The 27,581-nt window shown below is 46.8% G+C and overlaps 1 protein-coding gene and 1 pseudogene across 1 annotated transcript in view; one reads left to right on the plus strand and one right to left on the minus strand.

Annotated features, from left to right (window-relative positions):
- Nucleotides 1-25,747, plus strand: part of LOC147421242 (uncharacterized) — an 81,152-nt gene extending 55,405 nt beyond the window's left edge. Inside the window, exons 4-5 of the mRNA XM_086504621.1 lie at nucleotides 5,694-5,753; nucleotides 25,028-25,747. Coding sequence (XP_086360747.1) covers nucleotides 5,694-5,753; nucleotides 25,028-25,202 — 235 coding nt within the window. The 3' untranslated portion in view covers nucleotides 25,203-25,747. The remainder of the gene's footprint in view (nucleotides 1-5,693; nucleotides 5,754-25,027) is intronic.
- On the minus strand, nucleotides 6,043-19,647 carry LOC147421243 (uncharacterized; annotated as a pseudogene).
- Nucleotides 25,748-27,581: the final 1,834 nt, after the last annotated feature.

The raw sequence follows: 27,581 nt of genomic DNA on the forward strand, positions 1-27,581 counted from the left end.
CACGTGACATCAACCACCTTGGCAAAAGCCGTATCCAAATCTCGTGAATATTCATCCGCTTCAAATATCTAATCTTTCGTGCTCAGGAAGGATGGAACCTTCGCAGCACTTTCAACAATCTCAAATGGCGTCTTCCCCGTCGAAGAGTGTATCTTGTTATTGTAGGCAAATTCCACCAAAGGTAAGTTCTTTTCCCATTGAGTCTTTTGATCCGAGATACAAGACTTCAATAAATCTAAAACCACTGAATTGGCAATCTCAGATTGCCCGTCAGTCTGCAAGTGGAACGATGACGAGAACTGCAACCGCGTGCCAATGTTCTCTCAAATTGCCTTCCAAAACAAACTCATAAATCTGGGGTCTCTGTCGGAGAGAATCGTCTTAGATGTGCCATGTAATCGGAAAATCATCCTGATCATTCTGTGTTCTCGGGAGATAAAAAATGAAATCCATTTCAATATTTTCCCAGGGGCGGGTGGGTATGGGTAAAGGCTGTAACAATTCCTGTGCCTTATGCTTGTCAAACTTGACCTTCTGGCATACTGTGCACAGACTCTTCCACATCCTTTTTGAGTCTCGACCAAAAGAAGTATCTCTCTACCCCTTCATGGTGGTAGCAATGCCGCGGTGACCCGTAAAAGGTGGACAGTGGCATTTAATCATAACCTTTTCCCGCAACGGTTGTGTAAAGCACAACATAGTCTTTCTCATCAAGTAGCCTTCCCGAAGGGAGTATCCAGCTACTGTCTCCCCATCCCGTATTTGTGTGAAAATATCTGCAAAATTTGTATCTGTGGCATATTGATCGACCATATCCTCGAAGCTCCTATGATGTATCGCGGAAATAGCCAGAAACAACGGCTTCCGAGACAAAGCATCTGCCACCACATTCTTCTGTCCCTGCACATGGACAATCTGGAAGTGAAACTGTGACAAGATGTTCGCCCACCGCATCTGCTTTTCCAAAAGCTGCTTTTGTGGTAAGAAGTAGTGCAAACTCTGATGTCTGTAAAGACAGTAAAATCCTCTCTGAGAAGGTAATGCCGCCACTGAGTAAGAGCATGGATAAGCACCAAAAGCTCTTTCTCATAAATCTGTGCCGTCATCTCCGGCCTAGAGAACAATTGGCTCTCGTAAGCAATGACATGGCCTTCTTGCATCAAGACCGCACCCAGACTACGACCATAAGCATCACAAAATACTTCAAATGACTTCTGCAAGTCCGACAAAGTCAAATCTGGTCCTGTAGTCAATTTCTCTTTCAATGTCTGAAAGGCAGTCACCTCTGTGGATCCCCACAAGAAAGGGACTCCTTTCTGTATCAAGATATGCAAGGGGGAAGCAACCTCTGCAAACTTTCGAATGAACCGTCTGTAGTAGGAACACAGTCCCAAGAAGCTTTCAACTTCATGGACATTCTTCAAATCGGGCCAATCACGTATAGTCTCTATCTTGGCTGAATCCACTTGCACTCCTGCTGCTGAGACAAAGTGTCCCAAAAAGTCTCCGAAGAAGATGATCGCTGTGTTCTGCCTCATTCTTGGAGAAACAATGATGTCGTCAAAGAAAGTGCCAACAAATAGTCTGTACTCTCGAAAAATCCTGTCCATCATCCGGTTAAATGTCGCAGGAGCATTGGTTAAGCCAAAAGGCATCACCAAAAACTCAAATAACCCAAAAGTCGTCCGAAAGGCTGTCTTGTAGACGTCTCCCGGCGCAATTCGGATATGATGATATCCACTCTTCAGGTCAAGCCTACTAAAACACGAGGATCACTGTAACCTGTCGAGTATATCATCGATCCTAGGAATCGGAAATCTGTTCTTGATGGTGATTTTGTTGAGAGCTCTATAATCGATGCACATTCTCCAAGATCCGTCTTTCTTAAAATCCAACAACAGTGGAGAGCAATACGGTGAAGTACTAGTCTGGACAAGACCCTTTTCCAAGAGGTCTTTCACTTGGTTGTCATAATCTTTTCATTCTGTACTCGGCTCACACGGTAAGGTGGCCGGTTCGGTGGCGTGCTTCCAGGTATCAGGTCAATGGTCTGATCTTCAGGCCCTCTGAAAAGCAATCGGCATGAGTGTGGAGAAAAAAAATATTGGCATTCTTTTGATCAGGTCAAAACATATTCAATCTTTATCCATCGTTCAGTTCTCTCCCAGAAGAATGAGTAAAGAAACCGAAGTTCATCAAGTACAATCTCTGAGCCCTTCATTTATCAAAGTCGCTTTCTCGGCCCGGTAGTCAACCACGGCCCGGTACCAAGGGATCCTGAGTAGAACGTCACTCGCGTGCCCTGAACACCCCTGTCATTGCAAACGAAGTTTTCCAATGCTCGGTGTAATGGCAACATCCCATCCGGGTGCCAGTCGAACTACCTCCGCCTGTGGCGTCAGTCTGTTGGGCGTAATTCCAAATCGAGCCGCCAATTCCAAGTGAAAAGAAGTTGGCCTTGGCTCCTTAAAAAGAGCTTCCTGATCTTTCACTTTGCCCCAAAAGTGGCAAAGTTTGTACTTTCATTCATTAGATTCGGTGCAGGTCCCACGTCATGTGGTACCAGTTCTGCTTTTCTATCTGCCTTTTCTGCCACGTTCCTCAGCTGCCTCAGGCGTGTCGTCGTCTTTATCATTCTGTTCTTTCTGTGCCTTTTTAGGGCACTTCGCAGAGATATGTCCTTGTTCCCCGCATCCAAAGCACTTCCCCTCTTTGATGAATCGAGCTCGCTCCTGAGGAGTAAGCTTGGGTCGTGCATCCTTTTTCTCTGGGTTGCCCTTTTTCTTTCTACTTTCATTCCTAGAAGTCTGTTCGGCTTGTTGTGTCATGGCCTCATCTGTGGGGTAGGTCAGACTGCCAGAGTGAATGGCAAAGCCCCGCTTCGCATGACTCATCAACTCTTGAATAGAAGCTGACTTCTGTTCCAAGCAGTGATCTCAGATCTCTGTAGGTAGACCCAAGGTAAACCGCTCAATCTGTTCTCTGAACGTGATCTTCTTGAATGAAGAGGCGGGTAGAAAAGAGCTCCAGAATCTTTCACAATAAGCATTGATTGTATCTTTCTTGGTCATCTGAAGATGGTTCCAAGCAGCTTGTATATCTCGTTCATATTCTTGCATCAACCAAGAAGATATAAAAAGCTTTTTAAATTTCAGCCATTTAACTGGCACAGTCTTGTTTAAAAGAAGCGTGGACCACCAAGTACGAGCATTCCCCTTTAGGTAAGAGGCAGCTCTCCGAATCTTGGAGTGCTTTGAATAGCGTCCTCTCGCGAAAGCAATGTCAAACTGCTGTATAAACGACAAAGCCTTCAAAGCATCTGAGTATCCTGAAAAGGTATCAAACTTGATCGAGTGGCCACCTTCCTTAAACTCTCGGACTTTCTTGCTTTTATCTTCGAGAAAGTCATACTGGTTGGCTTTGTAAAAATTCTTCTTGTTCGCATAGAAGTTTCCATCATCAGAATCTGAGCTGTTTGTAGACGAGTCCTCAGTAGAACTGTCAGGCTCTGGGCGAGATTTAGCTTTCTTTGCCTTTTTCTTTCCCTTTCCGAAGCTTTGTTTCTTGCTTCGCTTTTTACTTTTTCCGTCTTCTTCGCTCGAATCTAAAGAGCTAGAAGAACTGTCAGAAGAAGAAGAAGGAGAACTGGGTACTCCTTCAAATCGAACACGCTTCCTCTGTTTCTTTGCCTTATCAAAAGTTGACTGACGACCCAAATATCCCTTGGAAGTCAGTGCTTTTCTTCTGCTTTTTGCCGTGCTTTTTGGCTTTCTTTTGCGCGTCAAAAAGCTGAGCAATCCGTGCATCAACCACCTCTTGTAATTCCTTCTCTGAATATTTCTTGTGAGCAGAAGGTTTCTTGAGAGTGGGTGTAGTGGTTTTTTGCCACTGCTCATGCACTTCCTGAAAGAAGTCTCGCTCATATATTTTGCAAATTTTGGGTCCTTCGCAAAATTGAGCATCATCTTTGTTGCATCGCCGATCAACTAGCGACGCTCCATCTCTCGCCGCTCCGCCTGAGTAGGCCGAGGCAGGCCATACTCTCCGTCGGAATCTTCGTTGTGATCCCTGCCCGCATCTCCAGATGCAGAGGGAGTCGACTGATCCTTGCGTGAAGCCATAGGTGCTGCGGAAAAAAAATTGGGGATCCGATTTCCCATAGAAGAGAAATCGGCCGTGCTCTGATACCACTGTAACAGACTTGGACACTCCAAGTCAAGAATCAACCGCCACAGCACCAAATAACCACTTCAAAACAATTCACAGATCACAATAGATTTGCACTGGCCCGACGGAGTTCCGTGCCTAGAGATATTGGCCCCAAAGACTGGCGCCCCTTTCGGTATTTCTTTTTATATTAATCAGTTCAAAGTACAAGAGAGTGGGTCGGGATTCACTCTCAGACTCTGCGTCCAGATGCTCTGAGAAGTGAGGCCCTCACCACTAATTTAAAGGTTACAAGGGATGCCCAAAAGCAGAGCCCCAAAAGCTTGAAAGCAAAAGCAAATTCTCTCTCTCTCAATGAGAGTTAAAATAAAGCAATTCAACTCGTTCTCTCATCTAAAATCCTTGCGTAGCAAAAAGCTAGGATTTGCGTCGCTCATCATCAAAACATATATATATATATATATATATATATATTGCCTCCGCGATTTCCGGAAATTAGGGTTTTTGGCAGAAATTAGGGTTTCTGCTGTCCGCCACGTCATCACTTTGTGACATCCCGCAAGTTGGTAAAACTTAATTTGCTGCTTCTTCTAGGGTTTAGGATCCTCTGTCGAGATCTACAGGTTGGCTCCGTTCTTAAGTGGCTTGATATGTCAGTAGTTTGTGACAAGGACATACAAGATCCATAGCAAAAGGTAACAACTTTACAAGTAGAGAGTGCCTACTTCTGGTCCAGCTACTACTCAGATTTACTATGATGCACAACTAGCCCACCAGGTTTTGTTGGCAGCTATGCTGAGGGGTCTTGGTGACCTATCTCAAGGTCTCTCCCCTCTTACTGAGTAGGTGGGGATGACGGGCTGACAGAGGGGCGGATAGATGGGCTGCTAAATTAAGGGGGAGACAAGTTGATGGATGAGAAAAGGGGGCAGTTGTGTTGTGTGAGGGATGAAGCACTCAAAGAAGATCTGTCAAGAATTTCTTTCACTTTTTCTTTTATTTTTGGATGCTGAAAAGAGAGCTTTCAGGACTAGATTAAAGGAAGCTAGAGAAGGAAAAACAGAACAAGAAAGGAGGCACGAGTACTTAATGCTGTTTGCTTGCTAGTTCCTGTTTTCACAAAGGTGAGCTAGACCAGGGTTTTCTAATGTGGTGGGGTGACTTCTATGCGGTGAATTGAGTGGCTGATAAGGGGAGGAGATCGTGGGTGGGCTGTTGAGCGATGATAGAGTTGACACATTGTGCATACATGCTTATAGGCACTTGTGTATGTATGGTATATGTGTACATATGTACATATCAAGGGGATTCGATTGTGTGACATTGTCTGTGCTGCATGTTTAGAGTCACGTGGGAGAGACTTAGGTAGCTTGCAATATGTTTGTTTCAAATTCTTGCAAATTGTCTTTGTTTTAGTATAAAGTATCCTAGTTTCGAGTTTAATAGTATTGTCAAGTAAGGATGAGTTTGTTAAGTAGTAACCATATTTGAGTTTTGATATAACAAGATTATTGTGGAACTTGCAGATTATATTTTAGAGAGCTTATCCAAATTGTGAAGGTGCTCCTTGTGAAGCAGCTCTCAAGGTGAGCAAGAGAAGTTTTTCACACGAATATCAATCTGTTCTTTTTGTGTATGTACTATTTGCTTACTCTCATTAGTAGTATGCTAATTCTTTTGCAACCTGGTTGTGTATCAGCATGCCACAGACACGCTCCATGTCGATTGTTGCTTGTAACGACTATGAGAGTGTGATGGATCTGTGAACATTGCTTTTCATGAATGACGAAGTGGATCAGCTCAAAGCTATCCAAAAGCTTTGCAAACATGCTGAAGATTATCCACCAGTAATATTTGGTTGGAAGAAGGTAAAGGAGTTTGTGGCTCAGATACCAAAGTTACCTGCTAGTGTTGGCCGACCACCCTTTCCTTTGCTGATGCCCCTTAGCACTAGAAAGTTCAAGGAAGCTTTGTTGGATTTTATCGAGGGTGCAGACAATCCCTCCCTCCCTATTGGTATGATAGCCATTCCATGCTCACGGGCTCAGAGCATAATGTGCGTTGGTCGAGCTGTAGCACTTGCTTCCCATCCTTGGTTTTGCGCTGTTGCAAATATGGGTGGCTGCACACCAATAGCTCGATTGTATGTTCCTAGGCCGAGAACCAACACTTTAGATGAGGGCATGCCACAATTGCGACCTCCTCATTGTCCCTTGTGGCAATGAGAGATACTATCCATGGCCACCATAGATATTTACGCTTATTTTCTTTCTTGTCAATTTTTTGTAAGCGAAATGGTGGATTACATGTTCCTTACAGTTTTGAAGTAATATGCCTATGTTTCATTTACATGATGGTTATATTTCTGTGTGACAATGATTTTACATTTGTTAAAGTGTATGTATTAGCAGCACAGAAGAGAGGTGGAACACCGTTCAAATGCTCAAGTGGGGCTGTAAACTTATCATAGGGAGTCTTATTGCTTATTAAAAAACTTGGTTGAAAAATTAGTATAGTTTATAAATGTTAGTACTACAGATCAGGTGTCCTGTCGAAAAGTAAGGGTTTTATTTTAGTAGTACAAAAGTGGAAGCTTCGACAAGTTGTACGCACGGCTTTGAGCATTGCCCGACCTAGCTTTATTATCCCACATATAAGACAACTTGCCCCTAGGGTATTGCCGTGCGTACAACTTGTCGAAGCTTCCACTTTTGTACTACTAAAATAAAACCCTTACTTTTTGACAGGACACCTGATCTGTAGTACTAACATTTATAAACTATACTAATTTTTCAACCAAGTTTTTAAATAAGCAATAAGACTCCCTATGATAAGTTTACTGCCCCACTTGAGCATTTGAACGGTGTTCCACCTCTCTTCTGTGCTGCTAATACATACACTTTAACACATGTAAAATGATTGTCACACAGAAATATAACCATCATGTAAATGAAACATAGGCATATTACTTCAAAACTGTAAGGACCTATTTTAAGTTGCATTGCCCGACCTAGCTTAATTATCCCACATATAAGTGACCCTAGGGGTCATTTTTCAACCGTAAGTCAGTACACACAGTACCTCAACCCCTCTCTGGCGTTTTTGCACAAGATCAGCCCATCGGTACCAGCGTTTTCAGTTTTCAGCCATGCCACACTATTGCCGACCGAGCCATCAACACTAGCGTTTTCCGTTTCCATTTTCAGATTCAGTCTTCAGATCAGCCAGTGTTTTTCAGATTTCAGCCCATTGCCGACATCATTGATAGCTGATCAGCCCATAGCCTCATCTCAATTGCAGATCCCAGCCAGAATCCTTAGCGTTTTGCATTTTCAGCCCTTAGGCTCACAGAAAGATCCCATTAGCATCTAGGACCATTGTATCAACATTTGTGCAATGTAAAGCAAATACCTCTCTAGCGATAGAGAGGGGAGTCCTTGGAGGTGGGTTTGGGACCCTATCTTGTGTCACTCTCTCTCTCTCTCTCTCTCTCAGAACCTTCATTCACAATATCACTCTCTTCTTTCTCTAGTCTTTTTTTTTTGGCAAGAAAACGATCCTTGCATTAGTTAATAAAACTGCCCAAAGGCTACAAAACCACCTCTGCAAGAGAGCTACATCAGAAACATGGGGAGACTCTCCTAGCGCGAAAACAAAGTATGTATAATGAGGGATAGATCAATTGATGGGAGGAGGAAAAAGCGACACTGGTGGCCGGTAAGTGCCATCTAGGCATGCCGTGCCTCTCGGTGCTCCTGCTGAAGTCTCTCAAACTGACCCCAGAGTGTATGAATTAGCTGTAGCCAAATGCCACGAACAGTCTCTGTGGGTTGGACAAGGCGAGCCTCAAAGATGCGAAAGCAGCAGGTCCGCCAAATGGACCAGAGTGTCAGGCCGCATACGAGCTTCCAACACCGTTGCACCACTCCTGGGGGATGAGCTTTGTGGCAAGCTGAAGTGTAGGGCGACGCCCCTGAATCACTATCTTCCTGCTCGTGGAGGCCAACTCAAAATGGAGCGTAGGCCCGTGAGAGTGGACCAGGCTACAACACCCCAAGTGTACTGTCGGGCTGTGGAGAGGGTTGGCATTGGCTGAAGAACCCGAAGCCAAACCTATTGTGCCATGGGGCACACTCACAAACGATGACGCTAACTCTCCAAAAGATGGCCACAAGCTGTACATGCTATCGAGAAGCCGTTGTGTACCAACAACCAACTCCCAACTCCTCTAGCCTTGTGCGCAACTAACCACCAAAGCATGGTAACTCGCCTTGATTGCCTAATGTCCCACAACCGCTCCCAGAAGCTTGATAAGAACTCGATTGTGACAGCCTCTTCCTGCCAGTGAAGTGCTGCAACTGGGCGAGCCTCGCTCTGTCTTGCCAATATGTGTCGCCCCAAGCGAGCTGTGTTCTAGAAAAAAGGAGTCTCTCGGTGATCGACGGAAGAGAAAGGATCCCGCCAAAACCACCCCCCCCTATTCCATTGCACTGGTACCAGAGGGCGGCTCCCTCAAGCCCAAAGCCGCGAGTGTCGTGACTCAAGATCTGCTTGGTCAGGATCTATGACACAAGCCCTTCCACAGATGTCCACAACTCGGATCCTCTGAAAACAACACTTTGCAAACTGTGGTGCCTCTATGAGACTCTGTGAAGACGACCCTCTCCTTGAACCTCAAAAAACATGTGGGGTATTGACTCCAAGCAAGCCTTAACTGCAACGAGGACCTCCAGACGCATGAAGGCCCCCATCTATCTGGAGCTGCTGGCTCAAGAGTGGTATGCCACTCAACTGGTATAGCCTCTGTAATATCTTGACACATACTTTGCACCCCCCTCATGCCTCGTAATTGGATGCTCTGAATCTCCTCAAGAAGGCTTGATAGACAATCGCAAAGAGTGCGGGCTGGATCCTCTGCCATGGGACCCTAAGAAACTTAAGGCCTGCTACCAACCGAGTGGCCTCTATGTGTGCTAACCATGGAATTCCAAATAAGTGGCTGCCTCAAGCGCTCCTCCATGCAAGTGGGTTGGTGCTGCTCTAGGCCACTCCTCAGTTGCTCCTAGGACCTAAGCAAGCTTGCAACAACACTCTGCAACCTGTGGTGCAGAGCTATACTGAGACTGTGTGAAGATGACCCTCTCCCTGAACCTTGAAAACATGTGGTGTACTGACTCCGAGCATGCCCTAACTGCAATGAGGACCTCCAGACGCATGAATGTCCCCATCCATCTGGGAGCTTCTGCCTCAAGAGGGTTATGCCACTAAGCTGGTATAGTCTCTGCAATATCTTGACAGTTGACACATGCTTTTCACCCTCCTCATGCCTCATAACTGGATGCTCGGAATCTCCTTGGAAAGGGCTGAAAACTGTAGCTAATCGTTAAAAGTGCGGGCAAGACCCTTTTCCATGGGACCCTAAGAAACGTGAGGCCTACTACCAACCAAGTGGCCTCTTTGCTGCTAACCATGGGGCTCCAAACAAGAGGCTACCTCAAGCGCTCCTCCATACAAGTGGGTTGGTGTTGCTCCTAAGCAGGCTCGTAGCAAAGCGGTCCTCCTAGCTCGTGCTCAGGCCAACTCTGCACATCTCTGTAGAAATCCATATGATGGACGGGCTCCAAGGGCCACTTGTTTGGGGAACTCGAGCACAAATCGGGTGTAGCGACAACTCCTTCTAGGGCTCCTCCCTTGGAAGAAGTCCTCTGACCACAAGCTTCCCAAGGAGGGCTTTGCTCCTGTGCGGGGTTGATGATCCCCAGCCCTCCCTAAGAACAAGGTAAGGTGATGACCTGCCACGACATTTTGGCCCGGGCTGACTAGATGTCACACCTTGACCACAAAGAATTCTTGAACAGCCTCTCCAGCAGGCTGATGCAGGAGCTGGAAAAGATCCAGCAATACGTGATGTACCACATAGTAGCCGAAAGCACCTGGTTAGCCACTACAACTCTGTAAGCCAAAGAGAGCCGTGCCAAACTCCAATGAAGCAGTTTCCTCCCAATGGAGAGGAGGGGAGCAGTCTGCTACTTAATAGAAAAATCCAAGCCAACCTGACAGCCCAAATAACGTACAGAAGCTCCGAGAAGTCTCTAGGGAGACCCACCTGAAGCCCTTTTTTGGCGACCAATCAAGCATAGGAGCACTACCAACCTTGAAAGCCACAGTCTTCCTCTAGTTGATCAGTGCCCCTGATGCACAACAAAACATCCCAAGTGTACTGTCGGGCTGTGGAGAGGGCTTGCATCGGCCGAAGAACCCGAAGCCAGACCTGCTGTGCCATGGGGCAGTCTCGCACACAGTGACGCTGACTCTCCAAAGGATGGCCATAGACTGCACATGCTACCGAGAAGCCACTGTGTACCAATCAACTGTTGTAGCCTTAGCCACTGAAACATGGTAACTCGCCTCGACTGCCTGCTGTCCACAACCGCTCCCAAAAGCCTGATAAGAACTCCGCTATGACACTTTCCTCTTGCCAGTGAAGTGCTGCAACTAGGCGAGCCTCGCTCCGTCCTGCCAATGTGTGTGGCCCCAAGTGAGCTGTGTACTAGAAAAATTGACTCTCTCAGTGATTAGTGGAAGAGAAAGAATCCCGCTATAACCACCCTCCTGGATCCCACTGCACTGGTACCAAAGGGCGGCTCCCTCAAGCCCAAAGCTGTGATGTCCTAACTCAAGATCTGCTTGGTCAGGATCTATGACACAAGTCCTTCCACAAATGCCCACAACTTGGATCCTGTGAAAACAACACTCTGCAACCTGTGGTGCCTTTACTGAAACTCTGTGAAGACGACCCTCTCCCTGAACCTCGAAAAACAAGTGGAGTACTGATTTCGAGCAAAGCCTTAACTACAATGAGGACCTCCAAATGCATGAAGGCCCCCATCCATCTGGGAGCAGCTGCCTCAAGAGGGGTATGTCACTCAGTTGGTATAGCCTCTGTAATATCCTGACACATACTCTGCACCCCCCTCATGCCTCGTAACTGGATGCTCTGAATCTTCTCAAGAAGGCCTAATAGCCAATCGCCAAGAGTGCGGGCTAGACCCTCTGCCATGGGACCCTAAGAAACGTAAGGCCTGCTACCAACCAAGTGGCCTTTCTCACGAGACTATGACAACCACTATATATATTTGCTGGTTTCTTTCCCTTGATTTTTATTTAATTTTTGGGACCCTCACGTTAAAATCACAAATGCTTGGACATTGCATGGCTAGTGTGAAACGGCCGTTGGTCGAGAGTTTCACCCGATAACTTTATAGGTTTTTCTCAAATGTAATAAGAATAAAGAAATACCGAAAGGGGCACCAGTCTTTGGGGCCAACAGGGTGTCGCTGTCTGCTTGGAAGCGCTCTTGCTGCCAAGCCGTGTTTTGTTTGAAGTGTAATTTCCAGTCACAAGTTTATTCGTGAAGTTCCTTTGTGTCATATAAGTTAAAGTAATGATCGGGTGAAAGCTAAAGTCTACCGCCGTACGGGCCGGTTTCAGCCTCTATGTGTGCTAACCATGGGATTCCAAACAAGAGGTTGCCTCAAGCGCTCCTCCATGCAAGTGGGTTGGTGTTGCTCTAGGCCACTTCTCCGCTGCTCCCAAGACTTAAGCAGGCTTGTAGCAACACTCTGCAACCTGTGGCGCCTCTACTAAGACTATGTGAAGAGGACCCTCTCCTTGAACCGCGAAAAACATGTGGGGTATTGACTCCTAGCATGCCCTAACTGCAATGAGGACCTCCAAACGAATGCAGGTCCCCATCCATCTGGGAGCTTTTGTCTCAAGAGGGTTATGCCACTCATCTGGTATAGCCTCTGTAATATCCTGACACATGCTCTGCACCCTCCTCATGCCTCGTAACTGGATGCTCTGAATCTCCTTGGGAAGGGCTGAAAACTGTAGCCAATCGCAAAGAGTGCGGGCTGGACCCTCTGTCATGGGACCCTAAGAAATGTGAGGCCTGCTACCAACCAAGTGGCCTCTTTGTGTGCTAACCAAGAGGCTACCTCAAGCGCTCCTCCATGCAAGTGGGCTGGTGCTGCTCCTGGCCACTCCTCAGCTGCTCCCAGGATCTAAGAAGGCTCGCAGCAAAACAATCCTCCCAGCTCTTGCTCAGGCCAACTCGGTGCATCTCTGTAAAAACCCATCTGATGGACGGGCTCCAAGGGCCACCTGTATGGGGAACTCGAGCACGAATCCGGTGTAGCAACAACTCCTTCTAGGGCTCCTCGCTTGGAAGTTCTCTGACCACAAGCTTCCCAAGGAGGGCGCTGGTCTGCCGTGCTGGGTCCATGACATGACACGAGCCCAAACTCACACCTAGACACGTGTAGTGAGCGGACATCAAGCTCACCTCCGAGCCATAGGGCCAATACAGGCTCACCCCCGAGTTTGGGAGCCTGCAGCCAAGCGGGCTAGCCTCTGCCACAAGGGCCGGTGTCCCATACCACCGAGCCCACACCAATACGGGTGTGTGGGTAGAGTTGCCAAGGGCCAAGAGTCAAAGTGTGCTGATCACACAAGATGTCTCACAAATGAGACTCAAGTCCTATTTATAGGACTTCATAACCAAAGAGCCATGTTCACACTGGCCGGACATAAAAGCAGGCACCCATCTTGATGTCTGGGGACGTAACACTTCCCCCCTTATTTTTAATTGCTTTTCTCAGCAATATCCTCGTTTATAAAAACGGGGAAGCGATTCCTTAACGATCTAATTGACTCCCAAGTAGCTTGAGACTAAGGACGATGCTTCCACTTGATCAAATATTCGGGGTACGAGGACCTACGAGACTTGCGGACCCTTTGATCGAGAACCGATTCGGGTTAAAGTGGAATACAACGAGTGGTATCTTCTAAGTTTGGGACTTGCTTTGGAGGATTTACCAAGTCGTCCTGCCCCGACTGTTCTTTTAGACGGCTCACGTGGAACATGGGATGAATAGCAATGCCTGAAGGCAGTTCCAACTTGTAAGAAACCCCACTTATCTTCTTTGTGATCTGAAACGGACCACAATAACGAGAAGACAATTTCGAGCATTGGCCAGTTCGGATCGTTTCGGAATCCCTCGGTACCCCAAGGTACACCCACATGCCCTCCTGGAGTTCGCGGTTGTCACGTGCGCACTTAACTTGCACCACGTGGACATGCTTCTGCCATAGTCTAGCATCAGTCTTAGCGTAGGACGTATCCTGGCACTTTGTGAGCCTCTAGCAGGACGTGCATGCCCAGGCCGTTCATAGTTGCATACCCTCTCTTGCACAGTACAGTCATTTCAGCATGAGCATTTTCTAGAGCATAGAACCCTTTTTACCGAAGTACACATTTTTCACTTATTATTTAATAAGCGACTTTTGTTGGAAAAGTAGGTAGGGCAAATTGCTAAGAATCTATAAAAGAAACCCATTGGGAACTCAGTAGAGGCTGAAGACAGGAGGGCTCAAGTGCACAAGAAGCGTGCAGCAGAGCAGCCCCTCTTAGCGTTTTCTCAGCATGATGACTAGCGTTTTTGGAGGCCAGCTTCAGCGATTTGCAGCCCCTTCATCAGCGTTTTCAGTTCAGCATTAGCCTCGCGTTCCTGCACACCCTTGTGGTAGCAGATCCTTGCCGGTTCTGCCCGGTCGCAGTAGATGCACTAACGCTCAGTTTTCAGCCAAAAGTCAGCTAGCGTTTTCAGCACTTTCCTCACCAGCGTTTTCAGCCAGCAAGGTCAGAAATCTCAGCCCGAAGATCAGCGTTTTCAGCCCTTGATCGCATCAGATTCAGCAGCCACAGTCAGCGTTTTTGCATCAGCCAGTAGACTCAGCCCCTAGCCTCGTCGTGGTTGCAGACCCAGAACCATCGACCGCGCTAACAGTTCGGCATTTTGCCTTAGCACCGTCGTCGACATCATCGTCATCGACATAGTACCCCTCCAGTACCCAGCATCAATAGCATCAGTACCCATTAGTATCAACATCATTGTAGTAGCAATTTTGCAAGAATAAAGAAAGTACTTGCTCTGGCAACAGAGCAAGGGGGCCCTTGAGGGTTGGGACCCGCCGACATTCATGTGTCGTCTGTTTTCTCTCTCTTTTTTTCAGTTCAGTTCAGTTCTTTCAGACGAAGTAAAGTGTCCCTTGTGTTTGTGTGCGGAGTACTGGATCCGAGAAAATCCTTATTCACTTCCGCTGCACCTGACAGCGGGGTTGCCGATGTTGATAAAAGTAGCACGACCCTGTGCCGTCTTTATGCTTTCTTTCGCGATCTGAAGCATTTCTTGCATATACTATGCATGATGGAGCTGATGGTTATATTGTCTTGTGGGTGACTACCACGGGTCTATATCTTGCACTTTCCTTCAAGGGTGAATCTGGGCTTATCCTGGATTCATCTAGGTATATCTTGATTCCTTTGAATCGAGTGGCAATTGGTAATTTCGGCTCGTAATTGTACATAAGCATAAACGAGCTATAGCCAGTAGCCGAGTGCTTTGTATTGTGATAAGCAAAGTCAATCAGTGGGAGATAGCGTTCCGAATCAGATTGACGCCGGGAGACATATGCTCGCAGCATGTCCTTAGTTTGATTCGTGCGTTCGGTTTGTCCATCAGTTTCAGGATGATCTGAGGACGATATGCACATACGGGTCTCCAATTTCTGGAAGATCGTTTGCTAGAAATTGCCTGTGAATTTTGAATCACGGTCACTGACAATTGCATTGGGCAAACCATATAAACTTAGTTCTGCTCCTCTGCTCTCTATTGGTGCCCAAGGGATTCATTTATAGGTCTTTTAGCCATTTTTCCTACCTAACTTTTAATAAATGTCATGCCAAAGCCACTTATTAATAAATGATTTAAGTGACTTTTCATATGCCTATATGCTTAAGTGACTTAACTGTGCAAGTGAGGGTATGCAACTGTGACCGGACTGGACATGCACATCCTGCTAGAGGCTCAAAAGTGAGGGTATGCAACTATGACCGGCCTCGACATGCACATCCTGCTAGAGGCTCAAAAGTGAGGGTATGCAACTATGACCGGCCTCGACATGCACATCCTACTAGAGGCTCACAAGGGTGCCATGCTAGATCCTAAGCTAAGACTGACACTAGACTGTAGCAGAAGCTTGTCCACGTGGTGCAAGTGAAGTGCGCACTTGACATTGGGTCTCGAGTTTTATGAGACTTAGGCTTCAATTCTGGTGAGTGTTCCACAAAAAGCTGAGCCAACCTGTGGCTCTTTACGGTGGAACGTGTGGGAATAAATCGCGCCATTTTAGTGAGTCGATCAACGACGACCCAAATGGCATCATGCCCATGGTTAGTTTGCGGTAATCCCACTACAAAATCCATAGAAATGCTTGACCATTTACTATCGGGAATTTGCAAAGGATGTAATAACCTAGCGCGTTTATGATGTTTCAGCTTTGTAGAGCTGACATTGCGCGCATTCCCGCACATACTTTTCAACAGAAGCTTTCATGTACGGCCAATAAAAATACTCGGCCAACCAAGGCCAAAGTACGGTGTATGCTAGGGTGTTCTGCATTAGGTGCATCGTGACACTCAAAATTTTCTTGCGGATATCCTCATCAATGGGCACACACACGTTGCCTTGCTTGAAAGTAATCCATTACGAATGGAATACTTCTCTACTACCTCTCTCTCCGTAGCCAGAGCTTAGAGGCGTCCGGACTGCCATAGCTTTATAGGCTACGCATTCCATCTTGGACTCGTTGCTAGATTGCACCAAAGGGACGATCACTTTGACAACGCCCTTTGAGAGAAAGATAGAAGTCGGTTGAAATTTCAGCAAAAGAAAGAGTATCGACCTCCGAAATTCTACTAAGGGCGTCTGTCACCATATTGGTAGCACCCTTACAATAGCGAATCTCGAAGTCGAACTCTTGCATGAGTTCGGCCCACCTTGCCTTCCAACGGCGAAGGTCGGGCTGATCACAGAGATATCTCGAAGAATGGTGGTTTGTCCATACCACGAAGCGGACACCAAAGAGGTAATGGCGCCAAACCTTCAAGTCATGAATAACCGCCAGCAGTTCCTTCTCCTATGTAGAATAACGTGTTTGCACGTCAGTGAGCTTGCGACTTTCAAATGCAATAGGGCGCTCATCCTAGTATAGGCCAATAGCATAATCATTGGCATCTGTCTCTACCACAAAGGGTTTATTTGGATCCATAATTTGCAACATCGGTGTAGTGGTAACAAGTCGCTTCAATGTTTGAAAGCATTGATCGAGCTCATCGGTCCATCGAACGGACGGACTAGCACTACGCTTTTTGCTCGACGCCCTTTAACAAACGAGAGGGGCTCGGTAGTACGAGCGTAGTGTTTAGTAAATTTTGGAAAAAAGCCAATAAAACCCAAAAAAGATTTTACTTGCCTAATCGTGCGAAGAACGGGCCAATCCAGCAGAGCACATATCTTCTCGGGGTCAATGCGAATGCCATCAATCAAGATGACATGACCCATATACATCAATTTGGTGCGAAAAAACTCGCACTTGCTTTGCTTCGCATACAAATTTTCTCGCCTTAAAACACGCAGTGTTGTGCTGTAAATTAGGATATTGTCCAGAAACACAACAACCCACTTTCCCAATTACGGACAGAAGATATCATTCATTATTTGTTGAAAAGTGGTAGGAGCGTTGGTTAACCCAAAGGGTAAAACCAAAAACTGGGAATGTCCATACCATGTATGAAACGCAGTTTTCGGGACATCACGCGGACATATCTGTATCTGATGGTTCCCGAAACGTGAATCGATCTTGGTGAAATAACGAGAACCTGAGAGTCGATCCATAAGACGGTGACCTTATTGAGACCTTTGTAATCTACGCAGAAACGCATTGGTCCTTTTTAGCGAGAAGAACCGGAGCGCTCCATGAGACTTACTAGGTTCAATAAAACCTTGGCAAGATAGGCTTGAAGCTGCCTAGCTATCTCGTCTTCCTCTTTCGGGTTGAACCTATAAGGTTGCTGAGAGACGACGGGATGGCTATCGGGCAGAAGCTCTATCTTATGATCGAGATCAGGCCCACGAGACGGTGGAAGCCCATCTAGTAAATCCGGCGGAAAGACGTCCGCAAATTCAGCCAAAACGGAATCCAAATAACGCTTAACAATTAGATCATGATCAAACAAAGACTCCGGAACTTCCAACGTAGTAACATCATTTTTAAAAAAAAGAGTGACATTGAGACGGGAAATTAACAACAGAATCTTTAACCCAACAAATTGCAAGTTGCACACTAATAACGCTTAACACTTAGATCATGATCAAACAAAGACTCCGGAACTTCCAACGGAGTAACATCACTATTTGAAAAAAGAGAATGACATTGAGACGGGAAATTAACTTTAACCCAACAAAATGCAACTTGCACACTGGAATCATGAGACAACGCATTGAATTCAGTAGCTGAAAGCAGATTTACATCTTATTCGTTTGTCAGGAAAGAAGGAAATCCCTTGACCACATAGTACACACCATCAAGTTCAAAGAAATTTGTATGCGATGCATAAATGATAGACAGAGAAGTTGTCTTATCGTAAAACCATGGCATGTCTAAAATAACATCTACATGTTTGATACGGAAGTCCAAGACTTCATGGTAATGTTGGATTCGGAGATTGAGTCACGACACAACCTCAGTCCATTGATTGCTTCGATGTAATGCGTAACGGACCACATACGGATGGTCTGCGGGTGACGTGTTGAGCTTAAATGCCTGTACCACACGAGAAGAAATAAAATTATGAGTAGAGCTCTTGTCGAATAAGACCGTCACTGCATGGCCATTGATCTCTCCTTTAACGTGGAGAAGATCATTCCGGCCAAATACATCCTTATTAACGCGACAACCTGGGCAGCTACGTGCATCAACGTGAAAAATCTCTGAATTAGTAAAAGACAAAGGTACTTGGACTATCGACGACGTTTACCGAAGTAGTCGCCGGTGCAGAAATAGACGGCTTTCTCTTTTGCTTAGGACACGCCTTGTCGCCGCGGAAGTGGCTGGTCTGGTGGCAGTCGAAACAACGGTTCTTCTTTTGATCCTTCATGCGAGTTGCCGTGGATTTGCCATCATGCTTCGGTTTCTTCTGCAAAAGGTCCTATGATTGACTCGCGATTGTAGAAGAGTTTGAATGCTTGTACTTTGACGTGGACGGACCACAGCGAGAAGTTTCCCCATTCGTCGGGCCACCTCCAGAAGCTGCGAAGGCGTTGTCATAGTTCTTGGCGAACTTGTAGATGTCCTCGAGCGAAGTGACGGGATTCCGCAATACCTCGTTCTGGTAAGCCGGCGGTAATCCAAACAGATAAAGCATCTGTAGTATAACCTGCGGATTTTCCAAGGCTTACGTCTTGTGGGCGAAGTCCTTGAATTCTTGTGAGTAAGCGTCCAGGGTTTTCTTACCCATCTCCAACTTGAAGAGCTTCTTGAAGTACTCGATCTTATCGACTTGCACAAAGCAAGCGCAAAAGACCGTTTGGAAGTCTGCCCAAGTGGTTGGCTTAGGTTGTAACCTAGCCTACCACGCATATGCCTTGCCCTGGAGCGTGATTTGTATCTGACTAATGCGTTGGGCATCAGTAGAACGATACAAATCAAAGTGGGCTGTCCATTTCACTAGCTATGAGTCGATGGCGGTCTCCTCACGTTCCTTCTTTTTCGTTTTGAAGGGATCGGGATGGAACTGAAGAGGCAAAGTGCTCATGGCTGCGGGCGAAAACGGGACCTGCGTGGCATGTAATTCTTCAAGTTGCCTTTGCATCTTTGATAACTGTTGTTGCAGTATAGCGACGAGAGATGCGTCGGAGGCGGAAGATGGGGGAGAACCCTCGGGACGAAGCCCGTGTGTGTGTGTGGAATCGGGAGGAGAAAGAGGCGCCTCCTCCTTGGGTTGATGCGTGCTAGCAGCGCCATTCTCATGCGGAGAAGCATCGTGTGACGCCATGGCGCTAAGGTAAAGAGAGTGTGCCGGAGTATGTAGGAGGAGGTCGCTTGGGAAAAGCGCCCAAGGTGTAAAATAAGACTAGTAGTAGTAGTAGACAACAGGGGATAGAAAGAGCGTAAGAGATAAATTATGCACGCATGAGATAGAGCTTTTAGTGACGTGGACGTCGCACTCTTCTCGTTGGCGTGTTTTATATAGAAGGATCAGGGGGGTGAAAAGAAGAGCTAACCGCCCTAGGAGTTTGGAGTCGCCCATGTGGCCGCCTCTTTTGCATGTTCGCCATGCTGGCGTGCGGCCTGCGCAGCGCTGTGTGCCACTGGCTGCAACAGACCAATTCCGTGCTGCTCCACAACACATTGAGCAGCTGTACCCCGCTGCTCTGGCCTTGCTTACATAATTCAACCCGCTGCAGACAAGCAGCGAGCAATACAAGGAAGACAACCACTGCCGACAAGATGTAAAAGAAATTCACGCACAAAACATAGAGGGGTGCTGCCAATGTCCTCAGAGTGCCAGCTCCCAAGGACACCCCCCCCCCCCCCCCCCCCCCCCCCCCCCCCCCCCCCCCGGCCCCCTTGGGGCCATCAACATTCCACACACGAGAATATGGAAGAAACAAACAAAAAAGCACTCACAAAATTCCGACCACCGGCTGGCATGTGCCCCCCTTGTCCTCCTCTCTCGCTAGTAGCGTCTCATACCACCCTATACGAGAGTTGGGAGAGCCTGTCAAGCTAGGCCATCACGGGCCCCATGAGCTCTGGTGGTTTTGTGTACGTTGCCATGCCTTGCATACGAGTAGGAAGAAGGCTCTGATACCAATGTTAGTCCCTCGCCGGGTCCAGCCTGCACACATGACATGACACAAGCCCAAACTCACACCTAGACACGCGTAGTGAGCGGACATCAGGCTCACCTCCCAGCCATAGAGCCAATACAGGCTCACCCCCGAGCCTGCAGCCAAGCGGGCTAGCCTCTGCCACAAGGGCCAGTGTTCCATACCACCGAGCCCAGCCTTGCCTCACGGCCCCATGAGCTCTGGTGGTTTTGTGCACGTTGCCATGCCTTGCATACAAGTAGGAAGAAGGCACTGATACCAATGTTAGTCCCTCGCCAGGTCGAGCCTGCACACATGACATGACACAAGCCCAAACTCACACATTGACACGCGCAGTGAGCGGACATCAGGCTCACCTCCCAGCCATAGAGCCAATACGGGCTCACCCGGAGCCTGGAAGCGTGCAGCCAAGCAGGCTAGCCTTTGCCACAAGGGCCAGTGTCCCATACCATTGAGCCCACACCAATACGGGTGTGCGGGCAGAGCTGCCAAGGGCCAAGAGTCCCAAGTGTGGTGATCACACATGTCTCACAAATGAGTCTCAAGTCTTATTTATAGGACTTCATAACCAAAGGGCCATGTTCACACTGGCCCGACATAACTGCAGGCGCCCATCCTGATGTCTGGGGACGTAACACCCCTGGCTGATGTAGGAGCTGGAAAAGATCCAGCAAGACGTGATGTACCACATAGTGGCCAAAGCACCTGGTTGGCCACTACAACTCTGTAAGTCAAATAGAGCCTTGCCAAACTCCAATGAAGCAATTTCCTTCTAATGGAGAGGAGGGGAGTAGTCTGCTGCTTAGGAGACAAATCCAAGCCAATTTGACATCCCAAATAACGTACAGAAGTCCCTAGTAGTCCCTCGGGAGACCCACCTGAAGCCCTCTCCCGATGACCAATCAGGCGTAGGAGCACTGCCAATCTAGAAAGCCACAGTCTTCCACCAGTTGATCAGTGCCGTTGATGCACAACAAAACACCTCAAGAGCGTGCTCACACCTGTGCAGATTGGCCTCATGGCCCTTCAAGTACATGCTTGAGTCGTGAGCAAACTTAGCGTCAAGCAGCTCGTCTCCCCTAATAGGGAGCTCTAAACCACGCAAACCAACCTCCTATGAAGTCAAAAATCTACTCATCGCCTCATCATAGAAGAGAAAGAGGAAGGGGGCAAGAGGGCAACCCTTTCTAACCGAGCACATGACCATCAAGCGTTCCCCTCTTCCTCTGCCAAGAGCACATGAGTGTGCGCACATCTGTAGAGAGCTGATACTCCTCTGATCCAAGCATCTGAAAACCCCATCCTGCGCGCAGTGTCTTCCAGGAAATCCCAATCAGCGTTGTCGTAAGCCTTCTCAAAATCAAGGAGTACCACGAGATCCTAGCCTCGGAGACGTGCGAGGGGAGACGCCTCTTAAAAGGCAAAGATGCTGTCAAGGATACTGCGCTCCTTGACAAATCCTGTCTGGGTCTGATATATAATACTCTCAATTAGCGGTTGAATCCTCAAACTCAGAGCCTTTGCGAAGATTTTGTAGGCTAAGTTGAGAATGGTGATGGGCAGACTATGCCGAATCTCATCCAAGGAGCTCCTTGCTTGGGGATAAGGTAAATTAGACGCTCGCTCACGCTGCTAGGCATCTCACGAGTGTGCAAAATGTGCTGGTAGGCGCTACAAAGATCCGAACCAAGCAACTCCCAGTACTCCAAGAAAAAGTTGGGAGTCAAACCATCCTCCCCTGGGTAGCTCTCTCGGAGGAGTGCCTTGAGAGCCTTGTCGAGCTCCTCCAGCTAGAGAGGCATCTCTAGTCTCTCTAGTCTCTGACGCATCTCCTTAGTCACTAGGCAAGGCATCTGTGCCCAAACCTGCTCTCTGCATGCATCCGAGTGTGGCTCAGCTGAAAGCAGCTCACGGTAGAAGTCAGTAGCGAATGCATGCATATCCTCAGGCTCTAACCCATTAGGCCTCCTCAACTGACTAACACTGGTGCGCGCATGGCAGAGTCCCACAGTCTCAAAGAACTCATCATAACTCTTATCGCCCACTTGGGTCCACTGAGATGCCTGCCGATGAAAGGCAAACTCATGACAACGCTCCTCAATGGTGGTCAGCTCCTGTCGAGCTTGCTGCATCTGTTCCTCTAACCAAGGACTGTCCGGGTGGCGCTCCTGCATCCGCTATAAGGAAACAATGCCCAGTCTGAGCCGCTTCTCCTCCTCCTTGGCTGCAGCCAAGCAAGCTGCAGACTCCTGGAGGAAGAAGCGACTAAGCTCAGCAAGTCCAGTGGCCACTCTACTAGCAGGGGTGCCTTGAGTGCCCAAACTCTCTGTCCAAAGTGCCACCACCTGATCTGTGGGCTTTGTATCTAGCAAAGTCCTCTCTGGGATGCGCAACATCGCACTTCCACTCCTCTGTTTGTCTGTCACAATAAGAATCACTGGCGTATGATTTGAAATTGTAGTCCCTGCCAGAATGCTAGCAGATCCTCCCACGTCACAGATGTTGTCGTTGGTGTAGAAGCCCTCTGCGGTCAAAGCGTGAGAAAGATAAGCTTTCTGGGGGCCGCACGAAGCCTGCATGATGCCAAACATCTGAAATCCTCGAGGTCATACCTAAGCGCTCCCAAGCTGCCAACTCAGCCCGGTGCACAGTAGCATGGCTACCTCCAATCATAATCTGAGGGGTCCTGCAACATGTTGAAGTCTCCCCTGACACACCACTGCTCTGCATGGGGCAGAGACTTTATAATATGTGCTGGTAGGCGCTACAAAGATCCGAACCAAGCAACTCCCAGTACACCAGCCATCAGCTGGCTGGTCGCTGGTCTCTGTCGAAGTGCTAGCGTGTGTGTCTTGGGTACCTGTATGCTAAGCCCTAGGGGGTTATGAGATCTCCTACAAGGACAGGCTTTTGCTAAGTGGCCCATCTGCCTGCAAATGAAGCACTGGTTCGGAAATTCCGAATACTCCACCCTCTGGTGGTAGCCACCCACCACTCATCCTAAGTAGAAGGACACCTTCGGGAGGGTATGAGTGTCTCGAACCAAAACCCGTACTGTAGGAATACCTGCAGCCTTGGCAGCAGCCGTGCGCGGGGCCTCCAAGACTGTCCCGATCTGGGAACCAATCGTGGACAGAAGCGGGAGCTACTCTCCTCAGGCAGGGAAAGCAGACCAAAATGGGCAGATCGGCCTCCTCGGCAAGAATATCAGAAGCTGGGTTGAAACCATGGCGCCACTGTCGGAAATAAGCCCTGACCGCTCGGGTGGTTGCCAACTATCGATTGCTGGCAATGCTGAGAACAACCCACAAGCAGTTTGGGGGGGGGGCGGGGGGGGATGGGGAGAGGGTGCACAGGTGCAAACGGGAGCAGCAGCGAGCGATCTTCTCTCTTCTACTCTCCCAGATTCTCTCTCTAGTCTTTGCACATCTCTCACGAAGTAAAAGGACTCATCTTGAGCATTCACCATCAATCACTTCCGCTGCACATTACAGAAGTACACTCGTTTAATTGGTACCCCAATCGGGAGTTTGGCAGCTCGGATATTGGACCCAATAAAGTCACTCCAGAGCTTCCTGAAGACTATCATGAGTATCCAGCATTCAAGTGCGGGGTTTGTCTTGAGTCGCATCTAGGCATGTACATGTCCCATCGTTATCTAGCATATAGGCACTATATGCTCACATGCCACTGTGCTATGCCATTGTCTGAGGACTAGGCCGTAGAGGAGAGGGACAGCTCTTACAGCCTTCACATGCCTGCACGTTTCCTGCCCAACAAGATGGCAAGAGCCCTCTCTATGGTTCTTCTGCATCAGATTTGCCACCTCTTTGCACTCTAGTGCATTAGGGGGCCATGCGCAAAAACTATACTCACAACATTGTTGTTAGGAATGTTGTGCGTGCTTGTGGGCCAGCTCATAAAGGTCTCCCTATTGCCGTGGTTGCATGCCTCGGTAGGGAAGAAGGGGGATGAAGATTCACAACATCTGTAAGGGTGAGGGAGATTAGGCCGCCTTAGCTCCACCCATATCATACTCACCATCTTCTTCTGGCTCTGCCTCCTCTTCCTGAAAGAAATCGTTGCAGCTCAGAATACAGTAGATTACGTATTATGAGCAGAAAACCTGGGCTTTACATTCCTCACCGTGGAGGGTACATGTTTGCTATATTCATGCTTGTGGGCCAGCTCATAAAGATCTCCCTATTGCCGTGGTTGCATGCCTCGGTAGGGAAGAAGGGGGACGAAGATTCACAACATCTGTAAGGGTGAGGGAGATTAGGCCGTTTTAGCTCCACGCACATCATACTCACCATCTTCTTCTGCACTCTGCACTCTGCCTCCTCTTCCTGAAAGAAGACGTTGCAGCCCAGAATACGGTAGATTACATATTATGCTGACTTCGCTTTTGGACAGTTAAGAGACTTTTTGGTCCCTGAAGATTAAGTTTTGTTTGTGACTGGGCATGCGTGTCATGTGTGTGTTGCGGCATCGGGTTATTCGAGCACGTTTAAAGACCAAAACATAGTCGCTTGATGTACTGTTGGACAACATAAAGGAACTAACTGGTGTTCTTGTGTATTCCATGCCAATGCCCACCATCAGATTGTTTCAGCGTGAAAGGCAGAGTTTTATTTTAGGTACTCAATGAGGTGAGTGAAGAGGAGTGACCAAGTGCAGTGATGCATGGCAAAAGGTCTTTGAGCCTGCTCTGTTATTGATTGGTTTAATTATGTATGTGGCCAGATTTTCATGTGGTGTGGAAGTTATGGAAGAATATATCATCTGTAGTGTAGTGGTTGAAACTGCCAGAAGGTGTAGTGCTCTAGTGCCTTGGTTTTTTCGTGCATGCGCAAAGTGAGAATGATGGCAAAATCTGTTAAGAGAGCATGCAATGTAACGGTCCCTAAGTCTTTGCAATGGCGAGTTTCTCAATGGGAACCTTCTATGTGTGGCAGCTTCAAAACCAATTCTCATGTTAGTAATGTTCATGTGATGTTACAATGCAATTTGGTATGTGTGAAATTTTCTAATTGCTATTTGTCTTCCCACGACGTGTGTAGAAGAGAGCTTCGTGTTTCTTACATGGAGCTTGCAAGTTGCAGACCTCCCCTCATTCAACCATGCTCAAGTAGTAGTGGGAGCCGAGCCCCACTAAGTACCAATAAAATTAGTGGTATTTTATTTGATATTCTTCCCTCCGAGTCACAATGTGGGAATCATATTTTATTGGAATGAAGCACAGGTTTACAGATTTCGTGCACCTTGTTTTAGTAATCTTTCAAATACTTAGCATTTTGTGAGTATTCCTGAACGAGCTAAGTTTCATGCACAGATTGTACATGAATTACATTATGAGAAGGCTAGCTCAATTCTACTCACAAATCCATGATGCATGCCTGAAATGTGCGTCGAGCTTGGGATGACACCCTCTTGTAGAAGAACAACTTTTGTGCAATTTAAAACAAAAGTTGTTGGCATATTCACTTGTAGCATCAGCAGCAGCTACTGGCAATGATGTGGTCCTCATCATGTGGGGTGGGTGCCTTGCAAGTCGTATTCTACCTTGGTAGGTGAGGAAAATGAAGCTGTGGGCCGTTTGGTGTGAGATATCTTTTACCAAAAATCCTTGGAAAGGTCACAGACCACATACTGTTTGTGTTAACTCCATATACATAGTGTTTTTAGTATTTTTTGCCAGAAATCCTTGGGAAGGTCAGAGTCCCCAAAGTTGAAATTTGTTAAGTTCAAAATCAAAAAGCCATTTTGATCACTAAAAATGTGTTGAGCAAAATGGAAACCCAAGCTCTCTCTCCATCTTAGAGCGAGAAAATCTGTGGATCTGACTTGAAATGGGCTATGGCGTGAGTGGGAATGGAAAGAACAATCACAAGGCACCAAGATTTGGTTTAGGGGTGTCGAGGGTTTGTAAAAAAAAGACTTGAAAATGACAATGAGACGCCAATTATGAGAAGAAGCTTAGGACAATGGGCATGTGGGACGCCTCTATTTAAGAACACCTCTTAACTTTTGTGCTTGCTTCCCATGCAATTATAGGAAGTTGATGTGAGGGGTTTTGATGCATCTCTATCATGTATTCCACAACCCATTCCATACCCGTCCTAACCTCAATTGGAAGAGATCTTGAGTCAATAACAACATATATGGTGTTTGTGAGAAAGTTTGAAAGAAAACGCATTTGGACATTCTCAAGCTCTTTCCAAGTAGTCTTTCAGATGCTCCCGTCCCACATTTCAACTCGATAATGAACAATCGATGTCACCAATGTGTCAAAAGGGTACTTTTTGAGAACCCAATAGTTGACATACCTTGCATTACACATGTTCTCCAATGCATGGTACACTCTTTCCAACTTCCAAACAATGCATAGCACATTCATCGAACTTCCTAAAAAATATTGATCCCTCTCAGGTTAACCCCAAAATCTTGAAGAAAAAGTCTCTCGGCCACCAAAGGGTGGGCGATAGCTTTTCTTGATGGGTACCACCGTAGTCTCGGTTTACAATGGTATCCCTATAAAATCAGGTATAGCCTTGGATTCTCTAAAATCATTGTTCATCCACTTTAGATTTATTATTTACAAGTTATACTCTAGTTACATTGTATTGTAACTTTTGATATTCCTCTCTTGTTGAAGAGAGGGTGGTTCAAGGGAAGAGCATGAAACATTGAGCTTGTTAATTAACCAAGATAAGGGGGGCATGCATGGATTATTCTGTCGAGCTAGTAGAAGCATAAAAGAATTTGTTGATTTAAAGTAGGCATTGACATCACTTGTGTCTTTATTTTGATTGTTGATAGAACTTAAATGGCTGGTATAGGTGTGACAAGAACTCTTCTTAACTCGCAAGAGGAATTTATGATGTAAGATGTTCGAGAAATTGACACAAACTTGCTTGGAATAAATTTTGATGCATTAGGAAAAGTTTGACACAAGCTCGCTAGGAATAAATTTTGATGCATTAGGAAAAATTTGGACTCAAATTTGGGCCTTGTAAGAAATGTATAGTCATCAAACTATTTAAAAAAGGTGGATTGCTCTTTGTGTTGCTTAGAACTATACTATGTAACATATCGTTGCAAATATCTCAATAAGAGGATTCAAACGGGCCAAAGCCCGACAAATTTGGAGTTTATATGCAAAAGTTTTGGGCTTCCTACTAAACATTAATCTTAAAAGGCGCTTAGGAAAGTCTTGCTCCTATTGGTCTATATGAAATATTCCATAGAATATTTAGAGGCTTAAAAGGCCCAAATTTGAGTTTGAATTTTTCCTAATGATGATGATGTTTCTACACAACAATACATGCAATTAGACACTTTGCACAATGATTGCAAGAAGTGAAAAATAATCCCAACTTGTGAGTAGTAAAATAGACACAACTAGAGGCTAATAATTTACTTCTCTTTCGCACGATGAAGGCAAGATATGGATACTCATGTAAATTAAGAGAATGCAGTCCTTGGTTCACCGAGTATTAGAAGAGAGAGAATCCTCCGAATCGAATAGGAGATGAAGTATGTCACCTCATACACGAAGTCCTGTTGTACGAAGTCATTTTGTACAAAGAGGAGTATATCATCTCATAAACGAAG

The sequence above is a fragment of the Adiantum capillus-veneris genome, chromosome 28, assembly GCF_014529385.1.
Source record: "Adiantum capillus-veneris isolate H3 chromosome 28, ASM1452938v2, whole genome shotgun sequence".
Taxonomy (NCBI): Eukaryota; Viridiplantae; Streptophyta; class Polypodiopsida; order Polypodiales; family Pteridaceae; genus Adiantum; species Adiantum capillus-veneris.